Source organism: Neolamprologus brichardi, chromosome 13, assembly GCF_056152115.1.
Source record: "Neolamprologus brichardi isolate AB-2024 chromosome 13, ASM5615211v1, whole genome shotgun sequence".
NCBI lineage: Eukaryota > Metazoa > Chordata > Actinopteri > Cichliformes > Cichlidae > Neolamprologus > Neolamprologus brichardi.
Window position 1 is genome coordinate 14,331,212 of NC_142116.1, and position 16,288 is coordinate 14,347,499.

The 16,288-nt window shown below is 41.1% G+C and overlaps 1 protein-coding gene across 3 annotated transcripts in view; it reads right to left on the reverse strand.

The window, feature by feature from the left end:
* dlg5a (discs, large homolog 5a (Drosophila)) overlaps positions 1-16,288 on the reverse strand; it is a 38,845-nt gene continuing 22,557 nt past the window's right edge. Inside the window, exons 16-34 of one of the 3 annotated variants that reach the window (XM_006783797.3) lie at positions 15,157-16,218; positions 14,582-14,702; positions 14,327-14,471; positions 13,523-13,623; positions 13,284-13,373; positions 12,532-12,700; positions 11,938-12,015; positions 10,711-10,873; positions 9,261-9,394; positions 8,279-8,443; positions 7,998-8,181; positions 6,453-6,601; positions 5,567-5,737; positions 4,085-4,275; positions 3,851-3,994; positions 3,522-3,649; positions 3,222-3,331; positions 2,316-2,425; positions 1-2,216 (exon numbers count right to left, since the gene is read on the reverse strand). In XM_006783797.3, the coding sequence (XP_006783860.2) occupies positions 2,113-2,216; positions 2,316-2,425; positions 3,222-3,331; positions 3,522-3,649; positions 3,851-3,994; positions 4,085-4,275; positions 5,567-5,737; positions 6,453-6,601; positions 7,998-8,181; positions 8,279-8,443; positions 9,261-9,394; positions 10,711-10,873; positions 11,938-12,015; positions 12,532-12,700; positions 13,284-13,373; positions 13,523-13,623; positions 14,327-14,471; positions 14,582-14,702; positions 15,157-16,218 (3,519 nt within the window). In that variant the 3' untranslated portion in view covers positions 1-2,112. Of the gene's footprint in view, positions 2,217-2,315; positions 2,426-3,221; positions 3,332-3,521; positions 3,650-3,850; positions 3,995-4,084; positions 4,276-5,566; positions 5,738-6,452; positions 6,602-7,997; positions 8,182-8,278; positions 8,444-9,260; positions 9,395-10,710; positions 10,874-11,937; positions 12,016-12,531; positions 12,701-13,283; positions 13,374-13,489; positions 13,624-14,326; positions 14,472-14,581; positions 14,703-15,156; positions 16,219-16,288 lie in introns of all 3 variants that reach the window. The other 2 variants (XM_006783796.3, XM_006783798.3) reach the window with 2 other exon arrangements.

Sequence of the window (16,288 nt, forward strand, 5' to 3'; positions counted from 1 at the left end):
TTGTGATACAGAAAATGAGCTTTATTCTCATGTTAATGTCTTAACATACAAATCACATTCTTTTTAATAAAAGAAAAATTCAATCAGTACCTGGCATCTACACTCTTTCTCTACAAGTACAACCACTTCACGTTGTGTCCTGCTCTCTAAACATACGCTACCTACTCATAAAAATAGTAACATTACAGTTTGCTTCTGTTTACTCCTTTAGCCCAATGGTCAAACACGTGGACCTTTTTGTTTTGTTCGAAAAACTGTGCAAGAGTAGATCCCTTTTTAATATTTCAAATAAGAAGTGATCCTTTCCCCCTAATTACGAATAAAAAGGCCATCAATGAAATGTAAGGAACTGATGTGATACATAAAAACATGAATTAGCCACAACAAAAATTAGAGTACCTATTCATAATCTGCTGGAAACCTAAGAACAGTGACATGTTTAAGGTTCACAGAAGTGCAAAACATAAATCAAAGGATAAAGTTGACTTAGTGGATTTTGGCACAACAAGATACAGGATATGGTTTGTTGGGAGGGCAGAATATCTGTAGTCAATATTTTTTGCTGCTTGAATAACAAAAAATAATAATAATTAAATAACAATGAAAAGTCAGTAACATTTAAACGGATCAGAGGAAACTCCAATAAGACATTACCCTGCAAATTTTGCTTCATAGTGTCTCTGAATGAGTACGTAAGTGACTGGCAACCAACCACAGAGAGAAAAAAAGTCTTTAAAAAGAAACATTAAAAAAGAAAAACACATGCTAATACCTGCTAAGACGTGACTTGACTGCCAGACGTTCCTAGGCATATGACCTAGTGAAAATACATGTACTATATATTTATATATATATATTTATATATATATTTTTGCTTGTTTTTTTTTTCTGTATCTGCATACTGTATAAGGTATACTCTATAGTGTTGTTAAATATATGTTAAAGAGAGACAATGATAGTTACACAGTGGTCTGTCTAGCCCTGGAGTGCATTCTGAGGAGTTGACCCGTTGGTCGCCGCTTCGACCTACCCTCCAAACCTCGCCATTGTCATGCGCTCTACATAGTACTGGTCTCAAATCAGCCTCTGAATCATCTAGTCCACCACGGGTGAAATGATACATCGGATCCAGATTAGAAACTCAGAGAAAAAAAAAGAAAGAAAGAAAAGAAGAAAAAAAAATCCTCAGCTTTCTGGCTAAGTGATCAAGGGCTGGTTTCAGATCAGGCCTTTTCTCCGAAGGCACTTCCGAAAGGCCCGTAAGCTGTCCACACACCCAGCTACTACAGAAACACAATGCATAGAGCAAACATCAATGTGTTTAGAGTTTTGATGGCCATCACTGCTGAGATGGGCTCAGTAAGACCACAGCTACATACTTCAAGAGGTTTGATACTTCTTTTCTTTTTTTTCCTTCTCTTTTTCCTTTTTTGTGATGAAACACCACGCGAATGTGATGTCTGATCCTGGCATTACATTTCTATAGCATAGTATCAATGTGATTCAACTCATTTGAAATTGTCATTACAATTGTGTACAACAGTCTCAATGTTGCTTTTTTTCCCCTCTCCACGCTCACAAACTCACACGCACACATACACACACACACACACACACACACACACACACACAACAATACAATTAGTTGTCAGTCATCATCAAATGGGTGCATAATTTCAGGGAAACCACAAATGTCATCTGGTACACGGGCGGGTCAGAGGTGGCTGAACTTCATTAGTAAGGAGGTTTGCGTACATGGGGGCGGGGCACACGCATTCAAGCAAATATTGAACACCAATAGTCAGACTCGTCTTTTGACTGTAAACGGACGCTTACATTGCAGCATCACAAATACACCACCACAAACCCTTAGGGAAGACTGAAAGAACTCTAATGTTGATATCCAGTGCTACTAACCTGCTCCCGAGTACATCACAAAATAAACGAGGTTCTGATTAGGAATCATAACAAAAGACAACATAAAAAAATATAGCAATAATTTACACAACTAGCTCTATGTAGTGTACCTAATGGTGTAGTGTGAAAGGGTTAATTAGTGTGCGGGGAATGGGGATGAAAGCCGAAGCTTGCTGTAATAGCTGCTCGTCTCCTCTAGGGGCAGCCGAGTGGAGTCCACAGGACTTTACTTTGTTCTTGATCAACTATAGTCATGATCTGAGTGCAAATGTACGGGAGGGTGCCGCCTTGGACAATACCTGAAAAGACAAAAACACTTTATTAAAGCCAAGCTTTTTTCGTTTTTTTTCTGTTTGTGGGTTGTTGTTTTTTTTAAGATAACTTGACTGAATACATACCTGTGAAGAATTTGCTGTATTCTTGTTCTATCTTCTGTGCACTTTCAAACTGCTCCTTGGAATGTTTTTGAGACACTTTGTCTCGCAAATAGATCGGATCTTTCTGTTCCCTGTGAGGGGGAAAAAAAAAAAAAAAATTCAGATCATAGTCACACTTAAATGTTTCAGAACACATTTTAATATTTGACAAAGATAACCAGAGTAACGACAACATGCAGTTTTTAAATAATGATTTCAATACTTTAGGGGGAAAGATTCTCCCGCAGTGAAAAATTAACTCTATCCTAAACATAATAACAGGCTGTGGCAACAAGAACTGCAATCAAAAGTTTATGATAACTGGCACATCTGTCTCTCACATCACTGTGGAGGAATTTTAGCTCAGTGTTTGCAGAATTGTTTTAATTCAGAGTGTTGAGTGAAACTCAGCGTTTGATAAAAAAGAAAAAAAAAAAATCAGGAAGGGGGCAAACACGTATTCGTGGAAAAGTGTACAAAACCATCTTTCCTACTCTTCCATTGTGTCCAATTAAGCTTTTAATCACTCAAAACATTTAATACAAACTGACACTTTCAGGTATTAAAGTCCCAATTTTAAAAATACAACAACAATGTCCGACAAACACCTACAGATATTAAGTGATAAAAGGCATACAGCACTTCCACTGGGGGGGAAGCCAGGATGTTTCACCAGCTGTTTCGGATTATGCAAGTGTGTGTTGGAGCGTGGTGCTTTTACAGATGCGCCAAAGGGTTCATGGTGGGATAGAGAGTGTGAAGGCTTATCCTGCTCCATTTATCTATCCATCCATCCATCCATCAGCCACACAGACACACACACAAAAATACCGGGACATCCCCACAGTCATGCTGTCCAAATTTGTTATAAAACAGGTTGATACTTACTTGATCTGCTTGGCGTTTTTGTAGCGGACAAAGACAACAATTGGATAAATGTGAACACTGTGGAGCCTCTCAATGGCGTGCGGGGCGATGTCGAGCAAACAGTGACAGCCCTGCATCAAAAAGACATAAAAATAACAGCAATCATCGACGACCGTTTTCACCATCAGCGATCTTGCCTTTTATTGTCCACTGTCAGAGATTAAAGAGCCACAGCTGTGATAGCTTATCTTGACCAAATGCAGACAGTCGTTTCATCTTGTCTGATAAAATCTGAAGAGAAAGAAAAGCACAGAATAATACCTTATCTGTTATTTCTTTTATACAAGCAACCGTGGTCACATCAAAATGTCCGCTCCTGCGCTTGTAGTCGATGAAGAGGCAATCTTTGACGCCCCGCTCGATGGCTTGCTGGGATGCCTTCATCACCTCTGCAAACGAGACAGAAAAAGTACAAGAGTGAAGATTCCTGCTATGAAAGAAAGTAAGTAAACACTGAAATGAGAAACTAAATGCTTGCTAAATTACACCCTAAAGCTTTCCTCCTAAAATGTTAGTTGCAGTTCACTGATGTACATGAGGTATTCATTCTCCAGATTTACAGGTCTGAAACATCTGCACGATCACCTTACCCAGTACACATCTGCAGAACTTTCCGGGGGATTCTTTCACCAGCATCTCCTTGACAGGGTCTGTGAGAGGCCCGAGGATGAGTACTGGTCGGGGAGAGGTGCACTCCACCTTCTGGACTCGCTGGTATGCCAAGCTCACACAGTCTAAATAAAACAGGAAAAGCAGGCCAATCAAAAATGCTGTTCAACTACCACTACTACAACAACACAGAACATCTAAGCCTTTGATCGCACCATCAAGGAAGGGGATGGAGTCTGTGCTGATGGTGTCCAAAGCCACCATCTCTTTGCTGTCTTTGGAGCTGCTGCGTTTGTGTTTCTGTTTCCTCCTGAAAAAGGATCTGCGGGCTGCTGCAGAGAGAGTCTTACTAGAGTCTTCCTTCATTTCCGTCACGCTGTGTCTGCGGTAAAACTCTTGGTCCATCCTACACAGACACAAAACAAAGATTCAATGTAAGAGAATCCAAACCGAAGGTCAGTTTGGATTCCTATTGTAGATATTAGACTGCAGTTGAGGAGTTGGTTCCCAAAACGGGATCACCTTTAATCAGAATTTAAATGTTATTGACTAATATACTAATATTGTTTAGCACCACACCTCTGCAGTAAGACAAAAATAAGATCTTGCAGTGCAATTAAAAAAAAATGTAAGTGATTTTAAATGTGCTTCCTAAATTGCAGCAGCATGGCAGGGATAATGGTCACAGCTGCTACAAGCTTAAAAATATGTGTAAGAAATGGAAAAAAAACAAGCTCAGATTCATGGAGAATTCAAATGGAAGGTTATAATCTGATTTTTCAGAACAACAGAAGCAATGGCAAAAATTTGCCCACATACACGCTACATTGCCAAAACTATTCACTCCTCTGCTTTTACACACATATGAACTTGAGTGACATCCCATTCTTAATCTATAGGGTTTAATATGATGTTGGGCCACTCTGCAGCTGTAACACAAGGTTCAGAAGCTTTTATGGGAGTTTTTAACCGTTCTTCCAGGAGCACATTTGTGAGGTCAGACATTGATGTTGGACGAGAAGGCTGGTTTGCAGTCTCCACCTTAATTCATACTAAAGAAGTTCTGTTGGGTTCCAGTGGCAGCGTGCTGTACTCCACTGCATCCAACACTTTGCATTGCGCTTGGTGATGTAATGCTTGGATGCAGCTGCTCAGCCATAGAAACCTATTCCATGAAACTCTCTACACATATTTGTTCTTGACCTAATTTGATGGCCACACAAAGTTCTCAAGATGGTATTTCACCAAAATCACGCAAAAGAGCCCAAGGTCCCGGGTTAATTCCTGAGTATAAATATCTGTTATTACCACTGACAGCAGCAACTAAATTAAATGCATTGTAATTAGACGCTTGAAGCTCGACCTTCCAACATATGTGGTTGGATAGAATTTGGGAAATCTGATGGAATGAACAACATAATTTTTCTGGAGATGGAGACCTATTTTTATTTTTTTTTAAACAACAGCGAGACATTAATACTAAAGTGTGTTAGATGAGGGATTGTAATTTATTTTAAATATGTGTGTGCATTTTTCCTTCCCTTCATTTATTTTTTCTTTAGATTTTTATTATTATTATTGAAGACAAAAGGAAAACTGTCAATATTGTACTCACAACAACTGTAAATGTGACGACAGCAATGTAAATATGAATGGTGATGATAGAAATATATTGTGTATTTGCAGTTTCCACCCACATGTACTTGCTGGGGATCTGCCCCCTCTGGATCTGCTGCGCGTTCTCATCTAGCTGCCAGGCCATCCAGGTCCCAAAGATGCCCTTTGGTAAAGACTCATCCACGTACAGGATGTCATCCTTCTTAAAACTAAGGTCCCCCTCGGCCTCCCCCACCCTGTCGTAAAGTGCTCTGGTGGGAGGAAGAGAAAAAGATAGATGGGGAGTTATGAAGAACAGAGCAGAACGAAAGGAGCAGAGGAGCATGAAGTTGATAAAGTGAGAAAGGAGGTGAGGAATCACACAAGATAAGTGTGAAGAGAACAAAACGAAGAATCAGTAACACATGAGCAAAAGAAAGAAAGTGTACATTTCATTTTCAATATAAGCCTTGCTTTCCTCATACTGGAGGTTTGTAAGTCATTCCCGAGCAGCCCGTCTATGACAGCCACAGAAGCTGAGTATATTTACTGCAGATGACATCACAAGCCCACTTGCCTATATGACAAGTGACTGCAGCAGCTGCGGCAACAACGCCCAGACTGACACCCAACAATAAAAGTGACTATTATAGAACTTAATTTTCCATTCATACACCGTGCATCTCTAATGCCCTGGCAAACACTGAGAACTAAAATGGATGTGGTGTTGCATCTGGTGTGTACTGAGATCAGATAACCTAAATCTGTAGCGTGATTAGCTTCGCTGCAGTGATACAGTGGATCTGGGACATAACTGGTTAGATGAGAAAGAGTCCAGCTTGTCCAAAGGCTCTCTCGTGATGGTTCTATATTTAGCAGAAGAAAAAGAGATGAGGCTGCTGTGGGAAAATTAGCGGTCCCTTTTTAGAAACCTGGATCACAAAACTCTTACGTGACCGTATGTTTAAGGCAAGTACAAGCACATACCTAATGTAAAAGCCATCTCCTGAAATATCTTTGACCACGTTGAAGTCATCAGGCCGATGCTGCACCTTTAATGTGACCGTCTCTGCAGGCTTTAACATCTCAACATAAACCTCTTCAGCTGTCTTATTCTTCATATTCACCGAGTTGTACTGAAAGAAAGGGGAATGCGAAAAAAGGGAGGCTTATTTCACGTTACATCACGAAAATAAAAGGTCGAAATCTGATGAATGTTTATACTCCTGTAATCATTTCATCGGCATGTGAATGGTGCACAAGCAAACAAGATTTCCTCCGAGCTTTCAGCTGTATTAAAGCGTCGCAGTATTGATTTGTGCCATGTATGGGGGAAGAAAACAAATAGGATGCGAGTGTGAAGGACAGACTGATGCTGTGCCGCCTGATGACAAAGCCGCATGGCAATTCACAACTGCAGGCTCTTTGTGGCAGAGAGCTAAAAAACAGGAGAATGGCAGGAATTGTCTTGTATGAGTTTGTGATGTTCTGGAGAAATTGCCAAGTGGGAGTGGGAGAGAACACAGATGAAGACGAAATCAATGAAATCAATGAAAAACAAAGACAGGCAGGGGGGGAAAATGCCAGCACTTTCTGGCACTCTTCAAGTTTTAAGAAACAATAGCACAAAAAGTTACAAGAGACACAAGAAAACAACAAATTAGTATTGTGGCTGGTATTACACCTAAATATTTTTACCGTTTATCTATAGGAAACAAGGACACATTTATGTTTGAAAATGCTGTTTCAGGTATGATTTCATTTGGATGATCAGTTCTCTCATATCTTGAATGAAAGTTTTTCATGACACTTTCACAACCACAAACCACCTGAACGTCAGGCAATTATGGTAAATTGCAGCCATGCTGCTACGATCAGATTATCAAACTGTGGGAAATGTGCAGGAAAAAAAAACAAAACAAAACCACTACAAAAAGAGCATATAAACCCAATTCCCAAAAAAGTCCCTGTGTAAAATGTTAATAAAAACAGAATGCAACGGTTTGCAAATCTCATGCACCCATATTTTTTTTCCCCACAATAGAATACAATGAATTTGATGGCATCAGCAGGTCTAAAAGAGGTTGGGACATGGGCAACAATAGTAAGTGGAACTAAACAGAAACAGCTGGAGGACCATTTTGCAGACAATTACATTTAATTGCCAACATGACTGGGTTTGCACACCTATAGGCAGTTAGCAAACTTGTCCTGCTCAGACATGTAGTGTATAGCTGGTAGTTGGGTTTATCGAGGTCAGATCACATGTGTCCTCTCAAGACAGTAACATCACGTGTCTGTCTTAGTGAGGCGTTTAGGGAAACACTGCATCTACAGAACAAAACATGAATGAGGCTTTTACTAGTTACTAATACAATATTCATGCAAAAATGACAAATTTAAAATGACTGATCTTTCCTGTTACCCATCCGACTGAATATGAATATACTGTATGAAATCTATCCAGGTCCATTATAAAATTCCATGTGTCTGTTTGTGGATGTGGGGTCAGGTTACAGTATATGTCCCTACCTCCAGGATGAGGTCCCCAGGAAGCAGCCCATCAGGACCTCGAGCTGGACTGTCCTCATCCAGACTCTCTATGTAGACACCCCTCAGGTTTCCTCCACAGAGTGTGACCCCTACTTCTACCCCAGGCCTGCGTACTGTTACGAGCCGCGGCTCACCCGCTTTCCTGCCCCCCTCAGACGGCATCCTGGAGGGCAACAAGAGTCAGTTACAGAGATAATGAAGTGTAATTGTGTGTGTAATTGTGTGTGTAATTGTCTTCCCGTCTTTGTCTACATGTGTACCTGATAAAATTGTGAGGGCTGGTAGTGGGCGTAGTCTGCTTGGAGGAGGGAGTGAGTGTGCCCTCGTCCTGTTCACTGAGCGTATCGATGGTGGAGTGATTGTCAGGTGTAGCGGCCCCGCTGCCCTGCGGAGTTGGCTGAGCACTGACCGGCTCCAGACGGGAGCTGCAGTGCAAAATAGGTTACACTGATTGCATTAAATAAGGAGTTATGATTGATGCGCTTCATAAATGTCACAAATATTTTATTTGACCTGAACGTATTCTGTAGCCAATCCAAGTATCAAAAAAGTCCAAATTTAAATTAACACCAGCTTTTATTGGACCCAGTGCAAACTGGCCAAGTGCAATAATTTTAATTAGAGTGACTCAGACTTTGCAACTTTGTTCCTTGCTTTATATTGTGCGTTTTCTCTCGTTAAGAACTGGTGAAAGATCACAAGAATTTAAATAATAGAAAAGCATCAGGCTAACAGATGAATCGTTTTAGGTATTAGTATTTTTTTGCTATATTCTGCATATGTGGAGACACTTTAAAGCTGACCTATTACAATTAAAAAAAGAATAGAAGTCAATATGAACCCTGAGCTTTTAGCTTGTACCTACACTAGCTTCATTATTTGAAACTTCATTATATACATGGCAGAATATAAGGAAAAGCATAATAGGTCCACTTTAATGTGTCAGGATCTTATTAAAAAAGATACAGTCAATGCTGAAATGAGCCTAAAACCTTTTGTGTTGGTCAGACTAATATTTAAAGACAAACCGCTACAAAGTTCATCTTTTCACCTGGGTGACCAAGTGCTGTTTCAGATATTACTTTATGTATACTCAGCTAGAAAAGTGCAAGTCAATAAGATGTAACACCTGGCCTCACTGCCAGAGTGTATTTAAAATGCAGCTGGAACCGATTTAAAAATTAGCCAAATGAAACGGTTGAGATTCCGATAAAAACTAACCCTACACTAACGCCACATTACCTCGAGCGAGAGTGGTTGCCCAGCTGGTACATGTGTGGGTTGTACTGTGCCATAATGGTGATGGTGTCGCACTGCTGGCCGATGATGAGACGAGCCTGCTGCTCAGTAGCGTTCCGCAAGTTGATGCCATTGTACTGATAAAGTGAGAAAAGTGTGATTAGGACAGAGAATGAAGGAAGACACGGGAATATATTCTATTATCAGTCTATTAAAGGCTTTAAGTCAGGGATGTCAAACTCATTCTAAATTGTGGGCCACATACAGCTTTGATGTGAAGTGGGGAGGACAAGTGAAACGAAGAAAAAGAAAATTTCTAGAGTAGACAGAAAAGTTCACTAACATATAAAAAAATCATTTAATTTGTTTATATATTAGTTAATTACTTTGTGTTGTATAAATGAGAATGGAAGGGGGGGGGGGGTCTTTATCACTAGGAACTGCTATAAAACCTATGAAAATACATTTAAAAGTCCAAAATTTAGATGCAAGATGCCTTCCTTCACTTGTTCCAAAGCCAGCCAGTGGGCCAGATTGGAATCTTTGCCTGGCCGATTCTGGCCTCCAAGCCTTATGTTTGACACCTATGCTTTCAGTTATTTGCAGCAATTGGTGAAGAAAGTAGTTATGAGTTATGAGAGCTGACTAGTCATTAAAAAGGAAAAGTGTACATATGCATAAATGTAGAGCTGAATGCATGCACCTCAGCCCTTAAAATACATTATAATAGTCAGAGCTCCAGATCAAGGAGGCATCTGCTTTCATTTTCACTGAGCTTCAACTACTAATAATAAATATATTGGTGACATATCCATTAATATCTTGCTTCGAAACAGATATGCTTAGGAAAAAAAAAAAAAAAAAAAAAAGATCTTTTTTGGACTCTCACTCCTATGCTGTTGCATGCCTGTAAAAATGTGAAGAGGGCACGTTACACTGGAGCAGCCCAGACGATGTGGCTCTTACTTAAAGGGAAGCAACAAGCCGAAGCACTGTTATGTGATGGTGAAATAAATCAAAATTATGGAACGCGCAGCTAAATTTCTGTAAACGCGGTGGGGGTATATTTCTTCACTTCAAAAACATTCCTACTAAGTGTTTTTCTTTTTTACTACCTAAACTGTGCATCATCTACAGCTACAGTAAACTCACAATTTATGTGACAGCTTGTGCAGTTATTTTACTTGTGTAGAGGGAAAAAAAGAAAAAGGTATTTCAGCAAGTATTAAAATACTGGGAACAGCTTCAGCACTAATGAATACAGTCCTCCAGGAAGTGAAGCCAAACAGAATAAATGTATGGTAGGCAGCAAAATGACTGCGCCTTTGAAGACTGAAAATGTTTGTGGCATCTGTATTACCATGTTTCTATTTTGCAGGCATCTGCCAGTAAACTCTTATTTATGCTGCTTGAAGGTATGTAAACTTTTTGAACAACAGTAGGTTGTTCATACCTCCAGTAATTGGTCTCCATACTCCAGTCCTGCCTGGTGGGCGATGCTACCTCCAGTGACTTTAGACACAAAGATTCCTCCGTTCTCCCCACTGACAATGGAGATGCCCAGAGGCTCTGCACCTTTGTGCACAATGACATTGCGGGGTTCCTCCAGGTATGGCCTAAAGGGGGAAAAGAGGAAAAAAATATATATACATGAATGAACAGAATCACATAAATGCAGTTATAAGTAGGTCACCACACAGGAGTAGAAGGTAGTGAGGGTAATAAGTTTCCTTACAGATCTGGGGAGTTACTTCCTGACTGGGCTTTTCCTTAAGTTACACAAAATTGTATCTGGTTCAAATTCTAAATACGTTATGAATAAAAAGCTCATCTTCAAATTTAAGAATATTTAACACCAAGCTTCAATACCACCCCCCACCCACAGGTATGTAGTGGATCATCTCTGCAGAGTGCCACATTATGACCGTCCTATAGAAGAAACCGCAGCTTTACAGAGACAATGTGCACAAAAGTGAAATCACAGCCATGTGAAATCCTTTCACATGAAGAAGATTTGCATGAATTTTGTGGGTCTTCATAACAAGGTGGCTTTGGATATGGGTTACAGTTTCATGTAGGTAGATAAGAGGGAGTGGATTAGCAGCCAGAGACCAGGGTAAAGAGAGTGGTGTGGTACAAAAACAAACAAAAAGATCATGATCTAGAAGCTTGAGACTGAATAATAATGATACCAGTGCATAACATACATACGGCAGACTAAAGGGTGACTTGGCTTAAAAACCAGCAGTGCACACATGCATAGTGACTATGGTGTTATCATAGAGCACGGATGCTACATGCACCCTGCTAGATTCAAATGACTTTCTGACATGGAGAGAGATATGGGCGGGGCACATAAACAACACCAAACCTTTGAAGTTGAAAGTGTATCTAATCAAGAGTTCTGTGTCCTCAGGCACAAATCACACTGCTGCATGCAAACAACCATCTGTCTCAGAATTACACAACTCTTGGGGTGGGTTAAAAAAAAAAAGTATAAAAAAAAAATAATAAAAACCTCTTTTTGCATTCCATATAGTCCACATAAACCTCACAAGCCTTTCTGGTCCTCCTTATTCTCTACCCAACTATTACATGTTGACAACATGGGCTGGGGAGAAGGCTGGGGGAAGGGGAGGGGGGCATATCCTTGTTTGTATCACTGTGAGAAGGAACAAACCTGAGGCTCCTGAGAGAGGAGAACCTCGGCCTTGCAGCCAGAGGAATCCTTAGAAAAGAGCGATTACGGTAAAGAGATCTGGAAGTGGAGGGTTGCAGAGAGGCAGGAGGAAGATAAAGAGGAAAATGGAAGACAGATATCATACAGAGACAGTAACATGTAAAAGAGTGGTGTTGGTTGTAAAATATGTGACAGGAAAGTTAAAAGATAGAAGATTCCAACAAAACATTAAAAAAAAAAACTGCTTCTTTGAAAAACAGCAAACATATTACCATTTGGAGTTTTAATAGGATTTCAATCTGAATTTCAATGGGGGGATTGCACAACTGACCATGATGGACCTGTTGCCTAGCAACACCTTTTGAAATAGCCTAGGAGGATCCTTGAGGGCAGACACAGGCTATATAGTACCAGCTTCTAATCATCATTCAGCCAACAACTACACCATTTGGAGGAAAATTTTTGCAGCATTTCAGTCCGATAGCAGACGCTGCAAAAAATCTCTCAACAAGATGGTCACACACAGTTAGCATCTTCTATGTTCCCTTTAATTTAATTTTCTTTTTAATGTGGGAATAGTTCTCTACATCATACCTGTCTTTCCTGCGCTCTCCTATTGGCACAGGGCTGACTGAGATCCGAGGTAAAGTAGAAATGGATCCTTGTGATTGGCTGCTGGCAAATGAGGAAGTCTCCAGATTGAGTGGTGATTGTGGAGGCGTGATGAGGCTGGGACTGCTACACTCGGAATGCGAGTGGGAGCCTGGGTTTAGGTAAAGAGGAACAGAAAAGAATAAGGACAATCCTAAAATACACACTGAAATATGAAAACTTCAACTTCATAGCATTTTCCCTCCCAGAAAAGATCCTTAAAAACCTAAATTTTCTCCTCAAATCTTCATTTTTTATTTTTTGATTTGCCTCATGCAAATGTTAGTTTGACATTTTGAATCAGAAGAAAAATTATTCTAGCAACCTAAGGAGAGTGTTTGGATTAAAGATCTTAGATCTAGATGTTATTCTTGTGTCTAAACACAATTTCACTACTAAGCCACATGAACCCAGAGGTGATAAGCAAACCACTTACTGATGACACAAACTTACTGATGACACAAAAAAGGCAGTTTAACCTTAGTTTAAACCCCTATTAAAAAACAAACAAACACTGAACTAACCAAGCTCAACAATAGTAAAGCAGACATTGAAAACAATACAAACAAACAAAATAAATAAAATTAAAAGTCTGTGGAATTCTGCCCCCTCAGAATTTGATCTGAGAGACTTCAATAGTCATATTTTAACAATCATTTGGTGTGTTGACTGTATTTTACTAGCAGGCACAGTACCTCTGTCTGAGCCCAGCATGGAGCGCGGGTAGCGGGGAGTAGAGGGGATTTTGATCCTCTCTGTGCGGTACTGAACATTATTGGAAGAACCTGTCAGAAGCATGAGAAGCATAAGACACGGAAATGAATGCAAATAGAAAAAGTGGCGTTGAGCTTTGGGACTGCTGGTGTGTGCATGTGCGTGCGTGCGTGCGTGTCAGACTGACCGAGCCGTGCACTGGATGGCAGTGAGTTTGTACCGTGTGAAGCTCTGCTGCTGCGTGATGAGGAGGATTCGGAGAAGTCATTTGAGCGTTTCTGCTGGCTCAGGTCCAGGCTCAGACGACCCTGGTGTTGTGGGCTGCACAGTGAAAGAAAACAAGCTTTGAGACCATCATAACTGAACACAGATTCTTTTTAAATATTTAGGCTGATTTTTACAAATTTACTCAGACCTGTAGACTAAAGAACTCTGTTCCCCACTGCCTTTAAAGTTCTAACACTTGACAGGAGTTTATTACCTTTTGGACTACTTTAGTTTTGCAGACACACAACTGCACACTCAATGTTATATCATATGTATAAATCTTATTATTTATACTGTATTTCTAATGTTTTTAATAATAGAATAATTGATAAACTATTTATTTAGTTTATGTGTTTGTTTTTTTGTACAGAGAAGCATGTTTCTTTAGTGTATATGACAAAACTTTGAAAACTGTGTGAGTGGCCCCAAAAACACCTTATGGAGGCTTAACACAGGTCTGTTAAATAATGACTCGTTTAAAAGAGAAATGGGACAGGAGTTAAAAACATATTTGGAACTCAATGACAATGGAACAGTTAAAACTGTGTGAGTGGCTGGGCTAAATTGCAACATCTCGATATTAAGGCAAAGCAACAGCAGGTAATGTAATTTAACTGTCAGTTTGCCTTTGGGAACTGGATAATTTTAAATCATTAGTCATTACAAAACACTAAACTTCCAGTTAAAGTAGCCTGAAGATAAACCGTCAGTTTTAAAGCTGGGTTCAAGGAAACTGTGGGCATTTAAAGGCTATAACCTGGTGTGGGTGTGCTGGTGGCATATCTGGGATGCGACAGATGGACAGTTGCTGGTATGAACACGGTGACTGCGCACAGTGTACACTGGATTCCTCATCACGGCCGTCACAGCGGGGCAAGGTGACAGTCCACGGTGGGTGGAATCTGCCAATTACACACATTCACACACACAACCATTTTATAGACGCTGGAATCTGTGATTATCCTGAGAGCACATAGGGACCGACCTATGCTTCAGCAGTCTGCAAACTTACTCGGAGGTAGGGATCCACCGTAGACTGTGGGGACAAAGCCGACGCTGTGTCTATGAGAGCGGCTGGGGGAGGAACGCAGCATGTCCCTGGGCTCTGGTGAATGCTCATCATTAGAGTAGCTCTGTGATTAATGACAGTTAAAAATTAAACAGCGGGGCAAGTACCATATGGCAAGAATGACAACCTGAACATCTCCTAACACTGAAAATAACATTTATCCCCAATGCATTCTCCAGGTATGGTATTTGAGCACTCGATTCTGACTCAGCTTGTGCACGGGGTGCAAGGCATCAATCACTCCGACACACTGGCAAGAGGTAAATCCCAGAGGCTTTACTCTGTCTGGGCTGTAAATTCTATTATAAAATGGAAGCTTTGGCCCACCGGGATGATTTGAAAGGTCCCATTTTGAATTTTCCCTCAAATACATCATATTCTCTGCATTACAGAGGCTTCTAATCAAAACTACCCCAGATTGACTGAGGGTGAAAGCAAAAGAATATTTTATGGGAAAAGCAAAAACAAATGTGACTCAAACTAAATGCACTTTTGCACCTCTGAACCCCTCAACTCACTTGGAAGGTGGGAAGAGTAATGGTCTGAGGGGTCATCCTACGTCGAAGGGCAGGGGCAGATTTAGGGCGCGGCCTCTTCACCTCTGGCTCCTCCCCTCTGGTACGACCAATGTCCTCATCACAAGACTTCCGTGAGGTGAGGACCTTGCCTTCCAGAAAATAGTGGTTTCCGTTCCTGTCCCTTTCTCGCTCACTCCTGTCTCTGCACTCGCCTGCTGCCATGGAGATGGCAGCCTCTCCTTTGCCGTCAGAGGTGATTGTGCAGTCAGAGGCAGAGCTGCTTTGATGTTTGTGTTTGAATTTGAAGGAGTCGCTGCGAGTGGGTGGGGTTGGGGGAGTTGGGGTAGGGGTTGATGAGGAGGAGAGGGACTCTGTCTTTGAAGGTTGTGGAGAGTGAGAAGCTGCTGCAGCAGCAGCAGCCACTGCTGCAGTCTGACTGGCTGCCATGTACTCCAGCTTAGTGGAAGGTGTTTCAGGGCGTTTGAAAGTGTCTGGGTCAAAGATGGACTTCCTCTGCTTGGGTGATTTGTAGATGGAGAGTTGGGTGGCTGCAGAGACTGGACTAGTGTCTCTAGTATCTGGAGCGACCGACATACTTCCCACTATCATTTTTGGCCATGTGCCGCCACTGTGCTTCTTCTCCATGGCTGCATCCATGGTGATGCAGTCTGCAGGTGAAACTGGCTCAAAGGGCAAAGAGGAAGGTGCTTTCGTGTAGGGACAGCACTCTTGGAAAGCACTGGGCCCATACCGGCCATTTCCCAAGTCTGAAGATGGCCGAAGGCTGGTGGCATGGAGGGATCCTGTGGAGAAGGGCCTGCTGATGTCACCATACATGTCATCAGATTCACCTCTGACCTTTCTCCTCTCCCCAGAAATGCTGCCTGTGCTAGCGCTTCCAACATCTGGGCAGAAAATGTCCGTCTGTGTCGAGCTGTTGTGTTTGAGATTCCGACTATTCCGGGAGTGAATCTCCGACAGGTGAATGCGCCCGTTTGACTTCTCTGATGACTCACGCAGACTCTCAAAAATGTTCTGGCCTGATGTGCTGTGAGGGAAAAACTGTAGAGAGAGCAATGGAAGTGATTAACCACACCTGATAAACATACTTTTGTTTTTTAAAAGAATACTC